The 23,820-nt window shown below is 41.4% G+C and overlaps 2 protein-coding genes across 4 annotated transcripts in view; one reads left to right on the top strand and one right to left on the bottom strand.

The window, feature by feature from the left end:
- casp8ap2 (caspase 8 associated protein 2) overlaps positions 1-9,667 on the top strand; it is a 40,362-nt gene extending 30,695 nt beyond the window's left edge. For all 3 annotated transcript variants that reach the window (XM_073056370.1, XM_073056374.1, XM_073056373.1), the window contains exons 8-10: positions 472-3,160; positions 6,151-6,250; positions 8,829-9,667. In XM_073056370.1, the coding sequence (XP_072912471.1) occupies positions 472-3,160; positions 6,151-6,250; positions 8,829-8,885 (2,846 nt within the window). In that variant the 3' untranslated portion in view covers positions 8,886-9,667. The remainder of the gene's footprint in view (positions 1-471; positions 3,161-6,150; positions 6,251-8,828) is intronic.
- Positions 9,668-23,299: 13,632 nt separating this feature from the next.
- Positions 23,300-23,820, bottom strand: part of slc18b1 (solute carrier family 18 member B1) — a 31,150-nt gene continuing 30,629 nt past the window's right edge. Inside the window, exon 15 of the mRNA XM_073056369.1 lies at positions 23,300-23,513. Coding sequence (XP_072912470.1) covers positions 23,459-23,513 — 55 coding nt within the window. The 3' untranslated portion in view covers positions 23,300-23,458. The remainder of the gene's footprint in view (positions 23,514-23,820) is intronic.

Below are 23,820 nucleotides of genomic sequence, written 5' to 3'. Positions count from 1 at the left end.
ATCCCCCTAGACAATGATAGAGCTATTTCTTATTGATTATCATTATACCCGCGCTTTTAGATTTAGTATTGACGACGTATATTATCTGTATGTTTGCATCGATGTTATTTTTGTGTATTTTTATCAATAAATACTGTTAAAAATAGTACTATCAGACTTCAACAGACCTCTCTATCTTTGCCGGTAAGTGACCCAGTTACGGGGTACGTAACAATAGTCACATGCTGAAATAGAGTAAAAAGCTTTTCTTCGCGTCATGAAGGCAGAGTGTGCTGTACTTTACATCAAATTAGTAAGCAGAAAACACTGCAGAATATAGTGTTGCAGAGACAGAGAAAGTGTGATGTAGGAGAAAAGGGCAATAAGCCTTTGTTTCTAAAATTATGAATCATGTTGACAAGCAATATTGTTTAAAAGATTTGTGAATTTTAGATGCAACTTCATCTATTTTAAATTTGTTTGTTCATTTAGATTCTGAAGTGAAAATGCAAGATAATAGTTCTGAAAGCAGTTGCACCCTGGAGTTAAATAAAGAAAACCAGGAGCCTTTGTGCAAAGAAGGAATTAAAACCTTGGGGACTTCAGAAGAAATAGAAGAAGGAGAAATTGTAAGCGATGTGGATGAGTGTGTATCTCAAGTGCAGAAACCAGCTTGTAACATTGAAGTAATGAAAGAGAGCAGCAGTGAAGAGAAAGGTAATCCCAATCAAAGAGCAAATGAAAAGGAAACAAGAATGGTAAATCCTGATGAACCTTCGGTAAAATATTACTCTGAGGTATTACCCAAAAATAAATCTGTTAAAAAGCAAGGAGAAAAAGCAAAAGTTATGTCATCAAACCAAAATACTGAAGGACTCAGAATATCTTCATTGAGTTCTGTGGAAAAAAATCAGATTAAATCTTCAATTGCTGATTTAATGGAAGCTCTAATATCTGCTCGAAAAAGCATCCGACAGAAGTACATGAAGCTTCATAAACAATTTGAAGTCCGCAGGTTTAAACGAATTATTGAAATTGCCATTGTGGAATTCACCTCTGCAGTTAAAAAGTACAAATTTCCAAAGTCCCGGAAACAGCAAAAGAGTTCCATCTGTGCACTGATTGAGACTGTACTATCACAAGTGAAATCCAATGGGATTGTAAACACTATTTTCTCACAACAGGCTCTGAATATGAAAGAAAAGCTGTGGCTATTTGTGGAAAAGCAGTTTGATTTTATGTTTGACAAGATCCGTGAGATATTCATCTCTTGTGAGAATATAAGTCTGGAATTGGCCTTGGAACGAGGGAGAAAAAATGAGAAGGTGATCAAAAGTAAGAAGAAAAATGCAGTGGTTAAGCACAAAGCTGATAAAGTTCCAAAACTGAAAAAGTCCCCCTCTTCAGAGCCATGTTTGACAAATGATGCCTCGGGCAAAAGGAACTCTGAGAAAAAGAAACTAGCTGCTGACAGGAGCAGAAAAAACGGAGCTGTAGTGAATAGATATTCAAAGAATAAAACTGAAGTTTCAGCTGGTGGTATCTCCAAGGAAAATTCTCAGCCTCCCACAAATGTCAAAAACTTGCTGTCTGTGAGTCAGATGAATTGGAACGCTTCTAGTGATTCGCTGATAAATTCAAACTCTACTAAAGACTCCCATGAGAAAACTGAGCTTGGCATTCTGACAGAACAGCAGGCATCTACTCTTACTTTTAACCTGGTAAGCGATGCTCAGATGGGTGAGATATTCAAGTGTTTGTTACAGGGGTCAGATCTGCTGGAGCAAGGGATGTCTGCATTGGAGTGTAATTCTTGGTCTGCTCCAGAAAAGATGCATCCTGATGTTAACACACATTTATCCAGTGTTCCTTCCACTTCAGAGAAAGCACCTCTGGTGTCCCAGGGAGATGGTGTTTCCTGGCCTCCAGTTACACCAAACAAGCATGCTGTTGGGTTAAGACCACCACTCAATATAGATATTTTGGATGAAAGCTGCATGCTAGAAATTCCTGATAAGGTAGTACCAAACAAAGATGCTCTGGTGATCAGTCAGCCTGAGGACTCAAATAGCCAGAAGGTAAATGAAGCAAGTTCAGGTCTACAGGCACGTGCTTCCATATCCTCTATTCTGATGGAGGACCTGGCAGTCTCTCTTACTGTTCCTTCACCTCTTAAATCAGATGGGGAAATCAGCTTCTTAACATCTCAGAATGGATTATCCTTGCCTGGTGAAGTGAGTGAAGCCATTTTGTCCAGCCATTACAGTGAAAATGCTGTCCTTGATGAGGAGGATGCTTCAGAGCAAGATATCCACTTGGCGTTGGATTCGGATAATTCTAGCAGCAGGTCCAGCAGTTCTTCAACGTGGAACAAGCAGACATCTACCTCCTCTTTTCAGTATCGAAACCATCCCCCAATGCAGGCTGTTGTAATGGAAAAGTCAAATGATCACTTCATCGTCAAGATAAGATGCAAGGCATCCAGTACCAACTCTTCACTGCAGAGCTTGCCCTCTGCTGCAGCAGTGAAGGAGAATGAGACTTCTAAGTTGGGACTAGGTGGACAGCCTGTTGTGGACACCATTGATAAGCGGGCAATATTGCCTAAGAATAATGTGCAAGAAATGCCTAAGAATAATGTGCAAGAAATGCCTGAGAAGCAAGTTCATGTCATGTCTGAATCATTGCCTAATCACTCCATAACTTTGAAGCATCCAGTAGGTGAAAGCAGAGGTACAGAGGAGTCAGGAATGGAGGTTGATATATCGCTACCTCCCTCAGAGAAAGATAAGCTATCACTGCCCAAAAACTGTACAGATCATTTACCTTCACTTGAAGCCCCCAGTGGGAATACAAAAGGCAATGTGTTACTGATTGGGACAGTCTTGAAATCAACTCCTAGCTCAGGAAACAAGAAGAGGAAATGTAATGTAAAAGTGGATTCTGCGGAGAAAAGAGCGCGCAAAGAACCAGAGCCTTTGAATGCAAGTACGAAAAATGATGATAAAGCCAACACTAAAAGAAAATCCACTTCCTCAGCCAAGAAAGCTGTCAAAAAGACAGCAGATACACCAGAGAAAATGAAGTGCAATACTCGTCGGTCTACAGTCCCGTCACAAACCAGTCTACCTGCTAAAAATATAATCAAGAAGAATGGTGAAGTTGTAATTGCATGGACTAGGTAAGATTTCAATTTGTTAGTCTTAGTCTTTAAAACCAGATGTACAAAGTGCCTGAGTATATTTGCAAAATATTTACTCTGTGGATTGCCTAGCATTTACATGGAATGTTTTAATTTCTTTGGAGATTAGCCACAGTCTGTACTGCAGGACAGTGCTGGTTTGAAGAGAATGGCAGGCATCATGTCATGATCTGCATGCTTAGCGTATCAGTGGCAACTCTTCACATTCCTTTGGCCGTGTTCTCACAAAGCTCATATAGCAGTTTTCCCCTCTGGCTCCATTTTTCATCAACAATGTAATTGATGCTGTCTTTAAGCCAGGATCCATTACCTTTCAAAACTTCCAGAACACGATCTCTTTGAAGGTAAAACTGGTGTTAACATCCTGTAGATTACAGTGAGAAGGTAGACTCTGGCCTTGAGAGAATGAAGTGACCTGATATTAACGGGCAGAATCAGAATCGGATTTAATATCACTGGCATATGTCATGACATTTATTAACTTTACAGCAGCAGTACGATGCAATACTTGATAAATAAATTTAGAGAGAAAAACTGAATTACGTTAAATATATAGTATATGTCTATTGTAGAGTTAAGTTAAAATAAGTAGTGCAAAAAAACAAATTAAAAAGTAGTGAGGTAATGTTCAGAAACCTGATGGTAGAGGAGAAGAAGCTCATCCTGAATGTGTGCGTTCAGGCTCTGTTCCTCCTTCCTGGCGCTAACAGTGTGAAGAGGTGGTGGGTGGTGGTGGTCCCTAATGATGGATGGTGCCTTCCTAAGGCATCGTTCCCTGAGGATGTCTTGGATACTACAGAGGCTAGACCCGTAATGAAGCTGTCTAATTTTACAAATTTCTGCAACTTACTCAATCTTGTACAGTAGCCCTCCCCCCAACCATATGATGATGCAGCCATTCAAAATCCTCTCTAAGGTGCATTTGTAGAAGTTTTTGAATGTTTTAGTTGACTAACCAGAACTCCTCAAATTCCTAATGAAATATAGCTACTGTCTTGCCTTCTTTGTAGCTGCATCAATATGTTGTGGCCAGATTAGGTCCTCAGAGATACTGATACTCAGCAACTTGAAATTGCTGTCTCCCTCCACTTCTGATCCCGCTGAGGATTGGTTTGTGTTCCCTTGTCTTACCCTTTCTGAAGTCCAACATCAGCTCTTTGGTCTTGCTGCGACACCATTCAACTAACTAGAATATCTCACTCCTGTACACCCTTTCATCACCATCTGAAATTCTGCCAACAATGGTTGTATCATCAGCAAATTTATAGATGGTATTTGAGCTGGAAGCCCAAGAAAAGTTTATTCATTGAGCCACTTATTAATTATGATGGTGCACAATAGTCTGTTTCTTCTATGTGGAGATTTATTTAAACAGGCTTTTAAATGTGTTTGCAGTCCTGAGACAAATTAAAGTGAATAAATTCCCAGGGCCTGAGAAGGTGTTCCCTTGGATGCTGAGGGAGGCAAGTGGAGAAACTGCTGGGGCCCTAGCAGAGATATTTAAATCATCCTCTGTGACAAGTAAAGTACTAGACAATTGGAGGATAGCCAATGTTGTTCCACTGTTTAAGAAAGGCTCTTCAAACAAAAATCATAAAATTATAGGCCAGTGAGTCTGACATCAATAGTGGGAAAGCTAAGGGACCAGATATATATATAAGTACTTGGATTGGCATGCAATGATTAAGGATAGTCAGCATGGCTGAGTGCGTGGTAGGTCATGTCTAACTAATCTTATAGAGTTTTTCAAGGAGGTTACCAGGAAAGTGGATGAAGGCAAGGCAGTGGATATTGTCTACATGGACTTTAGTGAGACACTTGACAAGGTCCTGCTTGGGAGGTTGATTAAGAAGGTTCAGCCACTCAGCATTCAGGATGAGGTAGTAAATTGGATTGGACATTGGCTTTGTGGGAGAAGCCAGAGAGTGACAGTAGGTGTTTGCCTCTCTGACTGCAAGTCTGTGACTAGTGGAGTGCCACCGGGATCAGTGGGGATCAGTGCTGGTTCCGTTGTTATTTTTCATCTGTATCAATGATCTGGATGATAATATGGTTAACTGGATCAGCAAATTTGCAGCTGGGGGTGTAGTGGACAGCGAGGAAGGCTATCATGGCTTGCAGAGGGATCTGTATCAGCTACAAAAAAGGTCTGAAAAATGGCAGATGGAATTTAATGAGGTGTTGCACTTCAGTAGGTCTTATGCAGGGTATATGTTACACAGTGAATGGCAGGGCACAGAGGAGTGCAATAGAACAAAGGGTTCTTGGAATACGGGTCCATTCTTCATTGAAAGTTTTTATGGAAATGTTTGTTTGATGATGAACTTCAATAAAAAAATAAATTACAAAAAAAAGAAAGTAATGTCACAGATAGGGTCATAAAGTTTTTGGCACATTGACCTTCATAAATCTAAGTATGAGTACAGGAAATGGGATCTTATGTTGAAGTTGAAAAAGACATTGGTGAGGCCTAATTTGGAGTATTATGTGTAGTTTTGGTCACCTACCTACAGGAAAATCAGGTTGAAAGAGTATAGAGAAAATTTACAAGGATGTTGCCGGGTCTGGAGGACCTGAGTTATAAGGAAGGATTGAATAGGTTAGGATTAATTCTTTGGCACATAGAAGACTAAAGAGAGATTTGATAGAGATGTACAAAATTATGAGGGATATAAATAAGGTAAATGCAAGTACGCTTTTTCCATTGAGGTTGGGTGGGACTACAACTGAAGGTCAGGGGTTAGGGTGAAAGGTGAAAAGTTTAAGGAGAACATTTGGGGGAAACTACATTCAGGGCCGTGAGAGTGTGAAACAGCACAAGTAGTGCAGGTGAGTTCAATTTCAACATTTAAGAAGTTTGGATAAGTATATGAACTGTAGATAATTTATTTGACGATTTGTGTTTCACTTTGCCTCTACGCTTTCTGTAAATTATTCTGTGTGATCCAGTTTTATTCTTTTTTTTTCAGGGAGGATGATCGGTCAATATTGTTGGATTGCCAACAGAAAGGAGCAAATGAAGAAACTTTTAGCTACATATCTAAAAAACTAAATAGGTCCCCACGCCAGGTAAACATGGGTCCCTTAGAGATGAAGCTGTGATTTATTATATACTGTAGGAGCCCCTGGTTATGGATGATCTGATTTTGTGCAAATTCTCTCATATATTTAAACTATTTTTCAAAAAAATAATAACATGTCCTTTTATTAATGGCTTAATACAGTATGGATTCCATTACTTTAATTATGGTTAGTGTTAGGATGAGTTTTCAGTGAAATGAAAGAATTTTAGCAAGTGTTTGTAGAGCTAAGCAGCATGAGAAATGATACAAAATAGATGTTTCTGACAGGGTGAAATTGACTGATAAGACAATTCTGAGGAACAGAATCCTGATCTAACTTGGGAACTGCCTGTACTTGGTCTTGGACTCTTGAATGGAATATTTTGAAACTGATTTTCACATTGCCAGATAAAACGGTCAAAATTACACCTCTAGCGAAAATCATTTGCTCTTGAGTCCTCCCGTCAGAAATAAATTCTATTCCCAAGCAATCCCTTGAGATTGACGCTAACTTGCTTCTACTCCATTCTTTGCACCCTGCGGTGACTCAATGAAGCCAGTGTGGACCTGCGGACTCTGGGGCAGGTGGCGCTTGACTGGGGAGGTGGCTATGCTGTTTGGGATGTAATCTCTAAATGAATAAATATTGGAGTGTTCCGAAAGTTAAGGAAAGTAAATTTCAATAAATTAATCTTTGAAGATTAGTGGTGGGACTTAATACAATTTGCCTCAAATTGATCATAAAGGTAAATTCAGGTGTTAAAGAGATTCCGATGTGCTCATTTTGGTGTTTTGTACTCGAGTTTATTTTGATTTTAACATTTCTGAAGTGTAACTGAAAGTTAAGCCTAACAAGGTGTGATTTTAAAGAATGTTGCTACAAATGCTAGATTTTCTGTTTAATAGAAAGTCACTGGCTGAGAATCCCGGCGTTCTCTGTCTATTTCAGCATTGGCAGATTTTGTTTATAAGTTGACTGAACTTTCGAATTGTCTTTGAATTGGTAGATTGTGGGATGAAAACATATCCAAAGCATGAAGTTTCAATCTTGTATGTCATTGTTCAGTATTAAGGGGGTTACGTGCTGGGAACTTTATCCTGAAAATAAGATTGCATCAATGTGAAATTAGGGAGATTCATGGGTTTTGAACAAAGGATATTTTTGTTTGCTTTGGTTAGTCATCTTCAAACTTCAGTATCAGCACATAACTTATGTACATTTTCTTGTTGAATTACATTGAAAAAGTATTGCTATATTCAAAGTACACTGTCAAAGAGCAATTTTGCCAGCCTTAGCTTGGCAATAGAAATTTTACCTCTGGTTTCAGGTGCAGCCACTTCTGCTGAAGGTTGAGGGAGTGCTGCTCTTTCGGAGATGCTGGACCAGAATGTCCTGGATATGGCCCGATCCCTAAAACAGTCACTCATTGTACCCAGCCACCTGCACTAACATCTTCCAGATCTTGAAGAGTAGCAAAGGTTACCCTCTGGTGTGGTCTCAGTAATTTAAGTGGTCATTGAGCATCAGATCCTGATGCTCAGGTTGTATTGCCCTGACAGAAATTTTAGTTTGCTTCTGTTTGAACAGATGCAAATTTGCAAAGAAAACAGAAAGAAGTATAATTTGTAAATACTATAAAAAGATAACAATTTTTTTTAAAACTCTTAAATATAGTAGAATGAGTGAGCCACCTACCTTTGTATAACTTTTTAATCCATAAGGTAAACTACATCGTTACTGTTTGTGTATTGACCAGCTCTTGTGTTAATCGGAAGGTCCAGATGAACTTTGCATCCTTCACCCTAGCCTCACCACATCACTGCTCTGCCACTGGGCTTCATGGTGAATCCTGAAGATAAATGGCATCAGCCATTTTGAGTTCTGTGCCCAAATAGAACACATGGGGAGAGGCTGAGCTGCTCCTACAGATAGTCCACTGGTCAAGGGAAGTTTGATTGAGACTGCTGTTTACAGTCAGGTGTTGTTCTCAATTGTAAACAGTAACCTGTTAGATGAACGTAAACATTTCACTTCTGTGAGAAGAGTTGCCCTGATAAGCGTACAATGGCTCTGGGCCTGTATTCACTAGAATTCAGAATGAGGGGTGGTCTCATTGAAGCCTCAAATGGTGAAAGGCCTTGATAGAGTGGATTTGGAAAGGATGTTTCCTATGGTGGGAGAGTCTAAACACTAGAGGACACAGCCTCAGAATAGAAGGGCTTCCTTTTAGAATGGAGTTGAGGAGGAATTTGTTTAGCCAGAGACTGATGAATCTGGAATTCTTTGCCACAGCCAGCTATGGAAGCCAAGTCTTTATGTGTATTTAAGGTAGAGGTTGATAGGTTCTTGATTGGTCAGGGCATGAAGAAGGGAGAAGGCGGGAGAATGGGGCTGAGAGGAAAATTGGATCAGCGATGAGGAAATGGTGGAGCAGATTCGATACACCATATGGCCTATTTGTTCCTATATCTTATGGTCATCCTGTCTAATGTTCCCTTAACAAAGATCCTTATTATGAACAGGAAATATTAGAAAATAAACTATATATGACCAAAGATTTAATTCAATTTTATTTTTGTTCCAGGTATCAGAAAGGTTCCGTTGTTTGATGAAGTTATTCAAAAGGACAAAACACGAATAACTGACAAATTGTTCTTCTGAGATTTATATTTTTTTTCTAAATGACTCTGGGAATTTTGGAGAAGCAATATGATCACTGAAGTTTTAAAAAAAAAGGACAGACCACCATGGGAAGTAAACTCTGCCTTTTGAGTTATCAATCCTTGTGCTCAAGTATCAGTCTCTTTAGACCCCACTTTGAAATGGTATGCACATGTGACACAAGCACTCTTTATGCCAATTATTATCAACTATTGCCACCTGCCTCTCTCCTTATCAACTCAAAATGATTTGAATGTTGAGAGGTTCACAATGTTCAATGAACCAGGTTTTAAATACCACAAGTAGTTTCACCTCTTTCAGTTGTGTGACAGAAATGAACTACTTTTAATAATGTTGGCCTTTTTGTACAGTTGTCTATATTACTGACATGTGACTGCCTAACTCAGTGCATTCAGCTGAGGTGTGCTGTCAGATTCGTACAGTCTGTAAAGTATAAATATTATTTGTACATAAATCTGTTAATACAGTTTATATTTTTATGTGAATATCTTTGAAAGCAGGTTTGGAATTTTCTGAAATTGCTTGTATTCATGGCTGTTATTTGGTTGAGCTGTAAATTTGTTAATATTATAAATACAAGTTTTTGAAATTTACATAAGTTGTCTTCAATATGTTTCAAACTGTGAAGATTATTTATTTTTGCTAGGTTTAAATGTGAGAAGTAAATGCTCCTGTTTTCTTGACAGCCTTTTCTTATTGCCATGCTTGGATTTATTGCTTAAATAAATTCTGTGCAGAATAGCTTCTATTATGTTTGCCTTGTTTCTAGGATAGAAAATATGAGTTTGACTCTCTGGTATTTTCCAATTAGAGTGAATCCATTAGACTGAGAAATAGAATATTAAGCTGTTTGGTTCTATGATAAAAGTTCTTAGAACAAAATAATAAAAGAATGCTTCCAGTCGAATGTCTTAAAACCAGAAATTCAAAATCTTACAGAAGTGGATTAACTACAAATTATGGGAACACGAACACCACTGATACTGCCCTTCCTTTTTCTAAAAAAAAGGTTACATTTTCATTGGCCATAGCAGCTAATATTTTTCAAGATAAATGATTGTATCATTTTGTACTTGCCTTAGATTTTCAAGTGACTACTCACAATAAGCATTTGACCAGAGGTAAAGCTCCTGGAAGCTCATTTCAGTTGGCCATGAAATATTTTGGTAGAAAACAATGGAATGGCAGCTCTGAATACTGAATTTATAGATATAAGTGAAGCAATCTTAACATTAAATTTGGTGATATCGTGACTAGAGAGGAAGGTGAGCTTAACCTACAACAGGATATAGATCAGATGGAAAGTTGGGTGGAACGTTGATAGAAGGAATTTAATCCCACAAAATATGAGCTGGTGTACTTTAGGGAAAACGATAGCAAATAGTGGGCTCCTCGGAATGTTGGGAATGCTGATCACACTTTGGGGTTCCCTCAAAGTGGCAACACAGGTCTATTAGCTGATAAAGAAGGCAATGATTTCATAGGTTGAGGCTTCTAATATAAAAGCTGTGGCATTTGGCTGCAACGTTACAAAATACTGTTAATCTGCACTTGGAATATGGTGTTCTGTTTTCCTGCACCAGAGGAAAGATGTGGTGGTACGATAGAGGGATGAGATTGACTAAGTTGTTGCTTGGAATGAAGGACTTCATTTATGTGCAGAGGTCATTTTTTCCTGGTGCAAAGGAGGCTGAAGGGTGTACTAAAAGGCATATAAAATTACAAGAGGCTTAAGTAGGACAGTCAGAACCTTTTTCCCTTTGGTTGGAGAAATCAAAAAACAATTGAGCACAGGCTTAAGGTGAAAGAGGAGGGGATCTGCGGGGATGTAAAACAAGCAGATAGGATTGATGTAGGCATACAACTGTTCAGCATGGACGGGGTGGGGTGAAGGGTCTGTTTCTGTGCTGTACAACTCAAAGCATCAACACTATCCCAGCACCACTGAGACCCTTAATACATGAACCAGCTTCTTCATTTATTGTGTGTTGTGCTCATCTTCTAATTGGTTATTCGTTTTCAGATTTCACCATTTGCCATTGCAACGCACGCACAAATTCCCTCCCATTTGAAGCTGTAATTTCACGTTGGATGCTACCAGTCTCCAGGAGAAGAAAGTATTAGCTATAGAGATGATGCTTAAGTAGAAATTAAGATGCTGCCATCAACAGCACTGCCTGTGGACTTGGTTTCTGCTCTGGATGACTAACCAGACAGCTGATCATGGGTGCAGCTATCAAATCTGCACTAACAAGAAAGGCTCTTAGCACATATGCCTATAACTTTATGTGTCAAAGTCTTGAAGAGTAATGCAACTGGGAGCAATATAAGGAGGAGAATATGTAATGCAACTATTTGTTTAAAGTGCCCATTGTAATTAGTTTTGACATAAACTGTTGTTCATCAAATAGGACTAACAGGTCAAAGTTAAAGTACATTTATTATTAAAGTAGGTATATTCTATTCAACTTTGAGATTAGTTTCCCTTTCAGGCAGTCACAAAACAAAGAAACCCAATAGCACCTATTTAAAAAAGACCATCAGACCTCCAATGTGCAGAGAAAATAAAACAAATCATTTAGACATTAAAAGTAAGTCAATACCATTCAGCACTGAAGTTCGCCAAAGTGAGTCCATAGCCATAAAGCCAGTCATCACTGCAGCCCATTCAGGCCACAGTCTCAGTTCAGTGCAAGAGATGAGTAAACCTCTTGGAGCAGCAAGCTGAACATCGGCCTCATGCCCGACCTTTTCAATTTAGTCCTGTGCTTAAACTGGCCAAATCTGGGGTCCTTCCTCACTCTTGAACCTGGGCCCTGCTGCTTTGATACACTCTTGGGGCCTGGGCCCTGCTGCCTCAATTCGGTCAAACCACAGGTCTTTACTTGCCCTCGAGCCCAAACCAGCACCTGGGTTCCACCATCTCACCTCTGCTTTGCCTCGGTTCTGCCTCATTGAATCAGCTCCAGCAACAGTCAAACACTTGCTTATTCTGCGCTCAGAGGCCTGGGTCCCACCACCTTGATTTGGCCCATACACAACACACCTCAACCATCTTGCACCTTTAAAACTTCAGTTTACACCGCAAAAATGCCAGGTCATACAGGTGGTTCGAAAGCTCAACTACGACAGGGAGGTTACAGACTATTGATTGTAGTGACCATATCTGAGAAAAAGTGATTAAAACAGTAATTTATCATTTTGGTTGTTTTGCTTACTACCAGCAAGTACTCGATGTGCTTCACCAGACCCATTTAAACAGGATAGCAGTACAAATTAGAGTAAATGCCTTAGAAAAAAACAATTGTACCTTCTAGATTGCAAGTCCAACATGCCATTGGGTTAGGTGGCTCACTGAATTCCATCTTCACCCGCCCTAAAATTTAATAAGGATGATAGATGTATGTTATGACCTGAAAGGGCAATTGTCTATAAAAGTTCATAAGGCCCATTTGTGACAGATTTTTAAAGTCAGATTTTTACATACTTCTGATTAATAGTTGTAGATTCCTTGTCCTGCTCTTTAGATGGCGGCGCGACGCAGCTTGCAGCGGCCACTCCGGAACTGATTATCTGTTATTTGTGAAGTGGGGTGCCGTGCACAATCATAATCGATTGAAAACGGATGTGGAAGCACGGAGAAACATCAGGAAATTCCGGGAAGACCTTCTTCGTTGCTGCTGCTGCTGTGAGGTCCGGGACTCTGCTGGGAAGAACAGGCCCCAAATCCTCAGGATCACGTTGCCAATGCCCGTTGGTGGGGCCATCTTAATACGCTCAGCAGAGGATGGTGTTCGGAGAAGCTGTGCCGGAGGGGATGGTCGTCAGCTCGGAGGTTCGACGGACTCAGGTCGCTTTCGGTGTGTGCTGCATCTGCGAGGCTGAGTCGTGCGGCGCCTTGGAAGTCCATAGCGAGGGTATTCCCTTTCTGCCGCCGGCGTGGGATGGTGAGTCTGTCGGGACCCTGGGGACTTGTGGAAACTGTGGTGATTTCTTTTGAACTTACAGTCCTTTAACATCTTGGACTATTTTTACTGTGTCCATAGTCTGTTTTTTATCAATTATGTTATTGTTTGCACTGTTGTAACTATATGTTGTAATTATGTGGTCTTGTGCAGGTCTTGTAGCTTTAGTTTTTGGTCTTGTTTTTTGTCTGGTGGATTTGGAGCTCCTTTCCGGGTAACGCGCTAGACGGTAGCAGCATTAATACACAGCAGCCTCTCCGGACTCTGGATTGGGGATTGCCAAACGTTACATGGATTTTCTGGTGTAGTCTGTTTTGTCATGCTTTTGTGATATCATTCTGGAGGAATGTTGTCTCATTTTTTAACTGCATTGCACTTGTGGTTTCTAAATGACAATAAACTGAATCTGAATCTGAGGTGATAGGTGAAAGTTCTTCCAAGCTGCAGCAAATTTCTCTGGATCCATCTGGCAGCACACGTTAAGTCTCTATTCAGTGTCCTTTCATTAATTCTGTTGTTTATTCCTGGGCCAAGCTAATGTTACACGTCCTTTTCATTATAATCAAGTCAGGTTAGTTCTGTTCACTAAGGACCATACAGGAGGCAGGGGATGCCATAGGAGTTTCAGGAAAGTGGTCACACCAAAAGTTAAGTCAGAGGGACTAGGAGGGACAGGTAAGTAGCACAGGAGTCCTCTGTGATTGTCTCCCCCCCCCCCCCCCCCAATAAGTATACCATTTTGGTAAAAAAAACTTTTCACTGTCCCTCCCCTCTTCTTCTATTTCCCACTCTGGCCTCTTACCTTATCTCACCTGCCTATCACCTCCCCTGGTTCCCCTCATCCCCTTTCTCTTATGGTCCATTCTCCTCTCCAGGTTCCTTCTTCTCCAGTTCTTTATCTTTCCCATCCACCTGGCTTCACCTATCATTTTCTGGCTATCCTCCTTCCCTGCCCCCACATTTTTATGCTGGTATCTTCCCTTTACCTCTTAAGTCCTGAAGAGGAGTCTCGGCCCAAAACATCGACTGAATTGAATTGAATTGAATTTCAGTATATTATCATTTAGAAACCACAAATGCAATGCAGAATACTGCTTGACTTGCTGAGTTCCTCCAGTATTTTGTGTGTGCTGCTTTTGGATTTCTTGCATTTGCAGACTTGCTCCTGCTTAAAACCAGATAAGGCCTTTAAGGAACACAAACTTGGAATCTGAAGGGACAAAATTGGCCATGAAATGTCCTTAAGAAAATGTATACATATAAAAACCAGACGATAGCTAGGAGAAGGGTAGGATAATTGCAGGCCAAAGGAGGAAATTTATACCTGGAGCTAGAGGGAGTGGGTAAGAATACTTTGCATTGGTATTCACTGAAGAAAAAGATGTGGATGATAGAGCAGAGAGGATCATGTTGATCTGAAGGAAGAAGAGAAGTACGGTGGATAAGTTCCAAGGGCAAAATGGAATCGAACCCAGGTTATTCTGAGAGGAGATTGCTCGGGCTTTGATACAGATCTTTGTATTCTCTATAGTTACAGGTACACTTCCAGAGAGTAGCAATGTTGTTCCTTTGTTTAAAATGCTCAAATACAGTAGATAATCCAGAAAATTATATGCCAGTGGTGGGGAAGCTAATGGAGAGCATTCTTTGGGATAGGATTATTTGGATAGTCAGCATGCCTTTGTGCCGGCACGTCATGAATTACAAAATTGATGACTGATGAGAATAGGGGCAGTGGATGTTTTCTACATGGACTTTGGTAAGGCAATTGACAAGATCCCTCATAGTAGGCTGATCCAGAAGGCTAAGCCAAATGGATCCACAGTGACTTGCTAGGCTGCATTCAAAATTGGTGTAACAACAAACAGTCTGCTGGATGAACTCATGCATTGAGCAGCATCTTTGGGAAGGAATTAATGTTTCAGGTCATAACCTTATATCAGGAAGGAGTTGAGACTGATTTATACCTGTGCATCACATCTACGCCGTAGGTACTACATATCCTATGCTGTACCCTATGCCATAGGGTGACGTGCACCTCCCCAAAAAAGTAACTCACGTCGCGGTGACGCAGACCGCAATAACTGTGATTGGACTGCTTGGTAGCATTGCATTTCCTCCTACGCATTTCCGATTGTTTCTTCGCCATGTCTGTACACCGATGCAAAATAGATGAACCAAATCGTCAAATCTACCTGCCGACATACGAAATATTTGAAATATATTTCCTCGTCTGTGTCTCTCACGAAGAAACTCAACACAGTGGCATAGAAACCCCACCGCCGACTAGTGTTTTGGCGCACACCAATGTATGCTCACTATGGCGTAGAGCAACACAGAAGTGAAAATCAGGTGTTACGTACCCCGTAACTGGGTCACTTACCAGCAAAGATAGAGAGGTCCGTTGAAGTCTGATGGTACTATTTTTAACAGTATTTATTGGTACAAATACACAAAAATAATATCAATGCAAACACACAGATAATATACGTTGTCAATACTAACTCTAAAAGTGCAGGTATAATAATAATCAATAAGAAATAAGCTCTATCGTTGTCTAGGGGATAATGTATTGTCCGATGGAAATATAAAAGTCATTCAGGTCATTCAGGCTGCAGCCTTTGGTTGGAGTCAAGAGACGGATTTTTAGAAATTGCCAGCTTTTCCTTTTTATGATGTCGATCCTTCGAAATTTCGTTGGTGGTGGTCTCTTCTTTAGCTAAACCGTCTTCCGTGGTAAGGCCCGCCAATTCCGAGGCAAATGGAAAAGGACGCACGCGGGCCCCCCCACCGGCTGTCGCTATTAAACGCTGTCACAGGATCTCTAGCATTTCTCCTGGTGCGTCTGAAGGGGTTGTTCCCCAGACCCTCTTTTATCCTTACGGGTTCTCAGATGTCAATCAGGTTGGGATGATGCAATCCCTCAACCAGCCCACTCTGGTCATTCCCTGAGGGCTTCAATGAATAGTACAGTACTCAATACACAATTCCGTCTCCAAGAGGCAATGGCCAGTATCCGTGGCTTTGTCTCGCTGAGGGCAGGACACACATTCCAAACCCTTGAGGATTCTCTCTCATTTCCTGGGTCCCCAGACCTGAATTAATAGCGATCTTGCGATTCTCAAAAGGAGGGGGCTACTTTGTACCCTTCAGCCCCTCAGAGTTGTGGCACATTCGTAACACAGGGCTACGGCGTAGCCCATACGCATAAGTGTAAATCAGCCTGTAGCCCGTATGCACAAGTATAAAGCAGCCTTAAGGAGTGGAGAGGTGCAATAAATAGGAGAGGCGGAGTGGTGAGACAGGAGCCGAGTTAATTTGGGGTTTGAAGGGGGGGTGAATGATAATGAGCAGGTTGCAGCTGGCAGAGCAGGGGTGTGTGATGGAGTTGGGAGACAGTGATAGGTGGGGGCAGACGAAAAGAAAAAAATATAAAAAGCAGATGGATTAGAATAGGGGAAGGTTGAAGGTTGGAGATGATTGAAGGCAATAAGCAGGAACACAAAGGGCTCCCACTGCTGGAATCAAATAAATAAAGGAGATGGCAATGGGAACCATTAAGGGAGATGCAGGCAGCTGAAACCAGAACCAGATAGGAAAAGAGTGGAAGAAGCCAGTAGGGAAAATATATATGTGGTGGGTAGATGGAAACAGGAAGGGAAGGAGTATATTTTATATATATGTGTGTGTGTGTGTAAAATGGCTGCTAAGGGGTATGGAGAGAATGGGACAAGGGGCCAAAAATGGAAGGACTGGAGGAAGATCAGTCTGGGTGGGGGGGTGGGGGGGGGGGGGGAGAAGAAACATCCACAGTTGCAAAGGGTTGCATAATGTGGAAAACTTAACATCCTTACCAGTGGGTTATAGACTATCCAGGAAGAATATGAGGTGTTGTTTCTATGAGGAATTCTCCCCTCCACTGGGTTTTAGAAGTTCAGAGGCAAGACATGCAAAAACATTTAACCATATGAACACCACTGATCTCCCTCCTGGCACTTATCCCTGCAAGAAAAGAAGTGCTACACCTGCCGATTCACCTCCTCCAACACCTCCATTCAGTGACTAAACAGTCCTTCCACCTAAGGGAACACTTCGCCTGCAAGTCTGTTGGAGTCATCTTCTGTATTCGGTGCTGCTGGTGTGGCCTCCTCTAAATTGTTGAGACCCAATATAGATTGGGGGATAGCTTTGTCAACCACCTTTGCTCTGTTCACAACATGTAGGATTTCCCAGTGGCCAACCACTTTAATTCCAATTCCCATTCCAACATGTCAGTCTATGGTTTCCTCTACTGCCAAGATGAGACCACACTCGGACTGGAGGAGCAACCCCTCACATTTTGCCTGGGCAGCCTCCGACCTGAGGGCATGAACATCAACTTCTCTAACCACTGCTAATTTCTACCTCCATTCACCCTTTTCAACTTCCTTTCCCTATTTTGGTTCCCCTCTTACCCCTTCTCTTCATCTGCCTGTCACGTCCCTCTGGTGCCCATCCCCCTTTCCTTTCTTCCACGGTCCACTCTCCTGTCATCGGATCCTCCTTCTTCAGCTCTTTATCTTTCCTCCCAGGCCACACTCCCTATCATACCCCCTCACCTGGCTTCAGCTATCACCTTCCGCTTGTATTCCTTTCCCTCTTACCCCACCCCCAACTTTTTATTCTGGCTTCTTCAACCCACTTCCTTTCCAGTCCCGATGAAAGGTCTCGGTCCAAAATGTCAACTCTATTCTATTCCATAGCTACAGCTTGACCTGCTGAATTCCTCCAGTATTTTGTCTGTGTAACCATGTGGACTCAATAGTTCTTGAACTGTTTGTGAAGGGTATCTTTCTGTTTGCACAATGGCCTTGCAAAAAAAAACTTCTAAAGTCATTGCAAGGAAATAGGCATTCCTTTATTTTCTGCCTTATTGGTCGAACAAGTCTCTATAGAGACTGAATAATTAAAGAAAGGTTGCATATGTATGGAATGGAAGAAAGTGCATGAATGGCCACATGATGGAATGATAAACAGAGTATGCAAAAGGAAAACAAGAGGGAATAGGAAAACATGAGGTGGCCTCCAACAGATGAGTGAAATGGGGAGGGAGGTTAACTTGTTTTAAAGTTAACATGAAACATAGGAGCAGAATTAGGCCATTTGGCCCATTGAGTCTGCTCCGCCATTCAATCATGGCTAATCCTCTTTTCCCCCTCCTCAACCCCATTCCCCAGTCTTCTCTCCATAAATTTTGATTCTGTGTCCATCAAGAACCTATCAATCTCTGCCTTAAATACACCCAACAACCTGGCCTCCACAGCTGCCTGTGGTAATAAATTCTGCAAATACACCACCTCTAGCTAAATTTCTCCGCATCGCTGTTTAAAATGGACGCCCCTCTATCCTGAGGCTGTGCTCACTTGTCCTAGACTCCCCCACCATGGGAAACATCCTTTCCACATCTACTCTGAAAGGTTTCAATGAGATCCTTCTCATCCTCCTAAATTCCACATGGATGCGCATAGCTGAGATTGAGCACAGTTGACGTTTTGGGCTAAGACCCTTTAGCAGGACTGGAGAAAAAATAATTGATTGTTTTATCCTTCCAGTTTATTTGTAGGAATCTGCAGAGAATTTCTCCAGTATCTCAGGAAGCTGATAATTAGTCCTGGTCTCTGATGCATATAGGAGGGCAAAAATTACTGCTGCCCAGTACAATATCAGTTTTGTACCAGATCCGAGCTTCAAATATCAATTTCCTTGATCAACCAAAGATTGTAATGGTACATTGAAGCAGTGGAGAATTTTATTGTCTGTGGCAGAGAGGTGAAATATAGAAAATGGAAAGCAGCCTACATTTTCCAAGGGCTAATGAACCTTTATTAGCAGAGGGCAGTGTGGTGAAGTAGGGGAGGTAGGAAGAAGGCCTTAGCCTTGCTGATGTTGAGTATAAGGCTCATCATCCTATGTTTTCTTGAGTTAATGATGTGTTAAAATGGAGTACACACAAACTCTAGTGATACCTACATACTTCAGATGGACTACTGATTTCTGATAATAATGATTGTGAAGTGTCATTTTCATAGTTCTAACATTTTGCTCATACTTCTAAAAATTAGGCCTACTTCCATGTTAAGTTTTTGCCAGTGAGATACAAATGGAAAAATTCTGCACTAAAATGGTTCTGTTTAAGACTCTTGGTCAGTATCATGGTTTGCATACAATTATGGAACCATCATTTCTGTGAACATATCTGAATTTAAGGAGGGCATCCCACAAACCCTCCTGATTGATGGAGTCAAAAGCTTTAACGAGACTGAAGGAGACAACATATAATGTATGGAGCTGTCAACCAATATCAAATCTGTTGAGCATCTAGATGAATGAAAGCCACCTTGGGATACCGTGTGTTCATAGAGCCTAATATTCCTTGTTTGGATAATGTTTTAATTCAGCCGAACTAAGGTGTTGGCCAAGACAATCTTCATGAAATAGGGTGTCCATTATGACAAGGCTATGCTACAGATGTTTTGTTAAGAGAAGGACCTCACTGTCCTTTCTTTGCCAGTTACACATTGACAGAAGGACATCTCTCCTCACCCATGTGTTACGGTCACCTAAGACAATCAGTTTTCTTCCTTTGCCATAGTTTTACCAAAGCTAGAATGCAAATATTCCTTGATTCATATGAAAGTATTAGGGTTGGGATGGCTATGTTAATCAGTTTAGCACATTGAATCCTTTTTGAGAGAGGGATGAAGGTCGTAAAGTGATTATTAGTTTTACTAAGATGCCAAAGAAGCTCTTGATGACAAGCACACACAAAATGCTGGAGGAACTCAGCAGACCAGGCAGCGTCTATAGAAAAAAATGTACAGTCCCCGTTTCGGGTGGAATCCTGTCAGCAAGACTGGAGGGAAAAAAAAAGCTGAGGAGTAGATTTAAAAGGTGGGAGGAGAGGGGAGAGAAACATAAGGTGATAGGTGAAATCTGGAGGGGGAAGGATGAAGTAAGGAGCTGGGAAATTTATTGGTGAAAAAGACAGAAGGCCATGGAAGAAATCAAAGGGGGGCAGAGCACCAGAGGGTGATGATGGGTGGGCTAGGAGATAAAGTGAGAGAGGGAAAAGGGGATGGGAAATGGTGAAAGAGGATTGGAGGGTACTACTGGAAGTTAGAGAAATTAATGTTCATGCCATCGAGTCGGAAGCTACCCAAATGGAATACAAGGTGTTGTTCCTCCAACATAAGTGTGGCCTCATCATGACAGTGGAGGAAGCTATGGTTGGACATGTTGGAATGGGAATGGGAAGTGGAATTAAAATGGGTGGCCACTGAGAGATCCTGCTTTTTCTGGCAGATGACAAAGCTTATTCCATGAAAACAACATTCCTTCTCTGGATTGCCACCTGAGAATAGGGAATCTCCACTACCAGTCCTTCCCAAGTTACATTAGAGTTTCATTCCTAATAACTGTTTACAACCTGAAGAGTTTGCAAGCCAGAAATGTGGGCATAAACTGAGTTCCCACCTGGCAGAAGGTGCCTACAGCTTCACAGATCCACTCTACTAAACTCCCAAATGCTCACTCATATGTACGGATTGCACATACATGGGTCTTGTTCTTTAAAATGCCATTCCCTGTCTCATTCAGTGCAGTGATTTTAAAATGTCGGTATTATTGCGCTATTATATCAAAGCATCATTCATTGGTGTGCAGCTGGGATAGTTCAGGAGGATCCTGATATTTCCGGTCCTTAACTTCATCTGGTGGAGTTGAATTCCCTTGGGAATTGTTTCTTTTAATGTAGCCATTACATACCAGCTACTCATGAGCTTCAGAGACCAAAGTCTTCAGAATTAGAATCGGGTTTGTTTGTCACCAGCATGTGTCGTGAGATTTGTTAACTTAGCAGCAGCAGTTCAATGCAATACATAAAATAGAAATAAAGTAATAAGTAAATCAATTACAGTATACGCACATAGATTAAAAATTGTGCAACAAATTATATTTAAAAAGTGGGGTAGTGTTCACGGGTTCAATGTCCATTTAGGAATCCAATGGCAGAGGGGAAGAAGCTGTTCCTGAATCGCTGAGTGTGTGCCTTCAGGCTTCTGTACCTCCTCCTCGTCGTTAGGTCGCATCTGGAATTTCCAGTTGGCGGACGATTTCCCTCCCGACTCTTGTCGATAACGTCGTTGTTCTGATCCTTTATTGAGACTGACATATTGGGAAATCGTGTACTCGGCAGGTTACAGCAGTAGTTGCCTTCTGCCGGTTGAGTTTAAAGAGATCACCACCTCTCTTCTTGGTAGATCATCTGCTTGCAAAGCAACCATTGTCTTGCAAGGTTGTAGCTCTTCCGCCTCCCCCACCACTCTCCTGCTGGGTCCGCCATTGGCCATTGCTCGTAACCCCGAGCAAGGGACCCTTACCAGGTGCTAACAGCTGGGTCAGCTGGACCTGGGGCGTTTTCCTGCGCCGTGCTCCGGGCTGGGTGTTGCGGTGGCCGGCAGCTGTGGTGGGAACACCAGGGTTGGAGCAGCAGGGTCTGGGCTCTAAGTGGCGGTGCCGCTGGCTGCTGAGCCTGGGCGTGGTGGCGAAGAGCTGCGAGCAGTCGAAGGCGGGCTCCTGGGAAAAAAATAACAGGAGACACATTTTCGTCCTTAAGATCTTGTCCAACCCTCCTTTGGAAGAGACGTTCTCACAGTTCCCACTATGTTTAGGCTGATTTTCTATGCCGTAGCCTACACAAGTGGCCTAGGCCGTTGTGAGCATTTATACTTGTGTGTTGGAGTGTCTGCATTGCTCTGCAATTCACTGCCAAAACGCTAGTTGGCGGTGGGGTTTCTAAGCCACTATGTTGAGTTTCTTTGTTGACTTCAAACAATGGCGACTGAAACTGAGCGCATCATGTTGGAGTTGGAGCTAATAAATGTTGAACAAGAGTCACTTTTATTAAAATTACTCCAACACAGAAAAGAGAGAAGTTGGAGGAGATGGTGTGTACGACCATTGAACGGATTGAGGCAGAAGGAGGGCGAATGCTCTGTGCTTGTCCGGCCATTGACAGACATGGACAAGGAAATGCATTTCAAATATTTTCAGATGTTGGATGGTAGACTTGACGATTTGGTTCATCGTCTCCAACCATTTATTTCACATCAGTGTACGCACAGTATGCCTGCAGCCAGGAGGAAATGTGATGCTACCAAGTGGACCAATTATAGTTGTTGCGGTCTGTGTAGTTATGTTTTTGGGGAGGTGCAAGTCAGGTTTTGGCATGGGGTACGGCGTAGATTCGACGCAGACGTATAAATTGGCCTTTTCTCCCACCTCCACCTCCTCTGTCTACTGCCACTGTTGCTATCCCTACCTGATGGTAACAGTGAGAAAAGGGCATGCCTTGGGTGCTGGAGGTCCTTAATAATGGATGCTACCTTTCAGAGACACCGTTACTTGAAGATGTCCTGGGTACATTGTAGGCTAGTACGCAAGATGGAGCCGACTAAATTTACAACCCTCTGCAGCTTCTTTTCGTCCTGTGCAGTGGCCCTTCCATACCAGGCAGTGATGCAGCCTGTCAGAATGCTCTCCATGGTACATCTACAGAAGTTTTTGAGTATATTTGTTGACATATCAAATCTCTTCAAATTCCTGATGAAGTTTAGTTGCTGCCTTGCCTTCTTTATATTGATATGTTGAGACCAGGTTAGGTCCTCAGAGATCTTGACACCTAGGAACTTCAAAACTGCTCACTCTCTCCACTTCTGATCCCTCAATGAGAATTGGTATGTGTTCCTTTGTCTTACCTTTCCTGAAGTCCACAATCCGTTCTTTCCTCTTACTTATGTTGGGTGCTAGGTTGTTGCTGTGACACCACTCCACTGGTTGGCATATCTTGCTCCTGAACGCCTTCTCGACTCCATCTGAGATTCTACCAACGAAGGCTGTATCGCCAGCAAATTTACAGATGTTATTTGAGCTATGCCTAGCCACACACTCATGTGTATATAGAGAGTAAAGTAGTGGGCTAAGACACACCTGAGGTGCACCAGTGTTGATCATCAGTGTTACTGAAGATTCTCAAAACTTCCAGTAGAGTGCAATGATGAATTTATTTTACAAAGGTCAAAATAAACTTTTATTACCAGCTTTTTGTCAGTGCCTCAATTGTTTTTGCAGTATCCTGACAGAGGAGATTTAAAAGAAATAAAAAACCTACTTCTGTCTTTCAGAAAACATACTGCCACATTTAAAGTTTATGAAAAAGGGAAGTGAACAAACAGAATGGAATTCCAAGAGTAGCTTTGTTTGTGATAGGCTGATTGTGGTGTGAAGGACTTCAAATTACACTGGGAGAATGCACTTTTCATACTTCTACATCATAAAATGGTATTTCACATAGTACTTTGTAGCAGCAATGTAAAATATTTAAATTTAATTATCAAATAGAAGAAATAACAATGTAAATAGTCCAAACACTTGTGAAGTTGCTCACTAAGTAGGTTTGTGGATATCCTAATAATTAAAAATTGATCCCCAGAAAGACTGTAGTGCATGTAAATATTCAAAGCTTCCACATTCAATTTGATAATAGTTGCTTTGTTTCTTCTTCTGTGTTGCTTCCAGAATGTGACCTTCATAAAAACAAAAATCTACATCAAATTTCCTTCCAAGACATTTCATTAAAGAGGGCTAGGAAAAAGACAGTATCACAAAGAACTAATTAAAGCAAACATTTTATTGTTAAAACATTATTATAGGCAGATTATTTCTCTGATCCAAATGTTGATTATTTCCTAAAAAAAAGTGTGGAGCAACAAATATTTAAAACCAAAAAAAACCCCACACATTTCTGTGATCCGTTTTGGTTTTAAGGATCTGCTGAGTACCCACAAAGCAACTTAATTCTTTTTTGTATCAAGGGAGTGCAAGACTGACCAA

This window comes from Hemitrygon akajei, chromosome 9 (genome assembly GCF_048418815.1).
Source record: "Hemitrygon akajei chromosome 9, sHemAka1.3, whole genome shotgun sequence".
Classification (NCBI taxonomy): domain Eukaryota; kingdom Metazoa; phylum Chordata; class Chondrichthyes; order Myliobatiformes; family Dasyatidae; genus Hemitrygon; species Hemitrygon akajei.
Note: the sequence above shows the minus strand (reverse complement) of the source record. Positions and strands in the feature narration are given on the sequence as shown.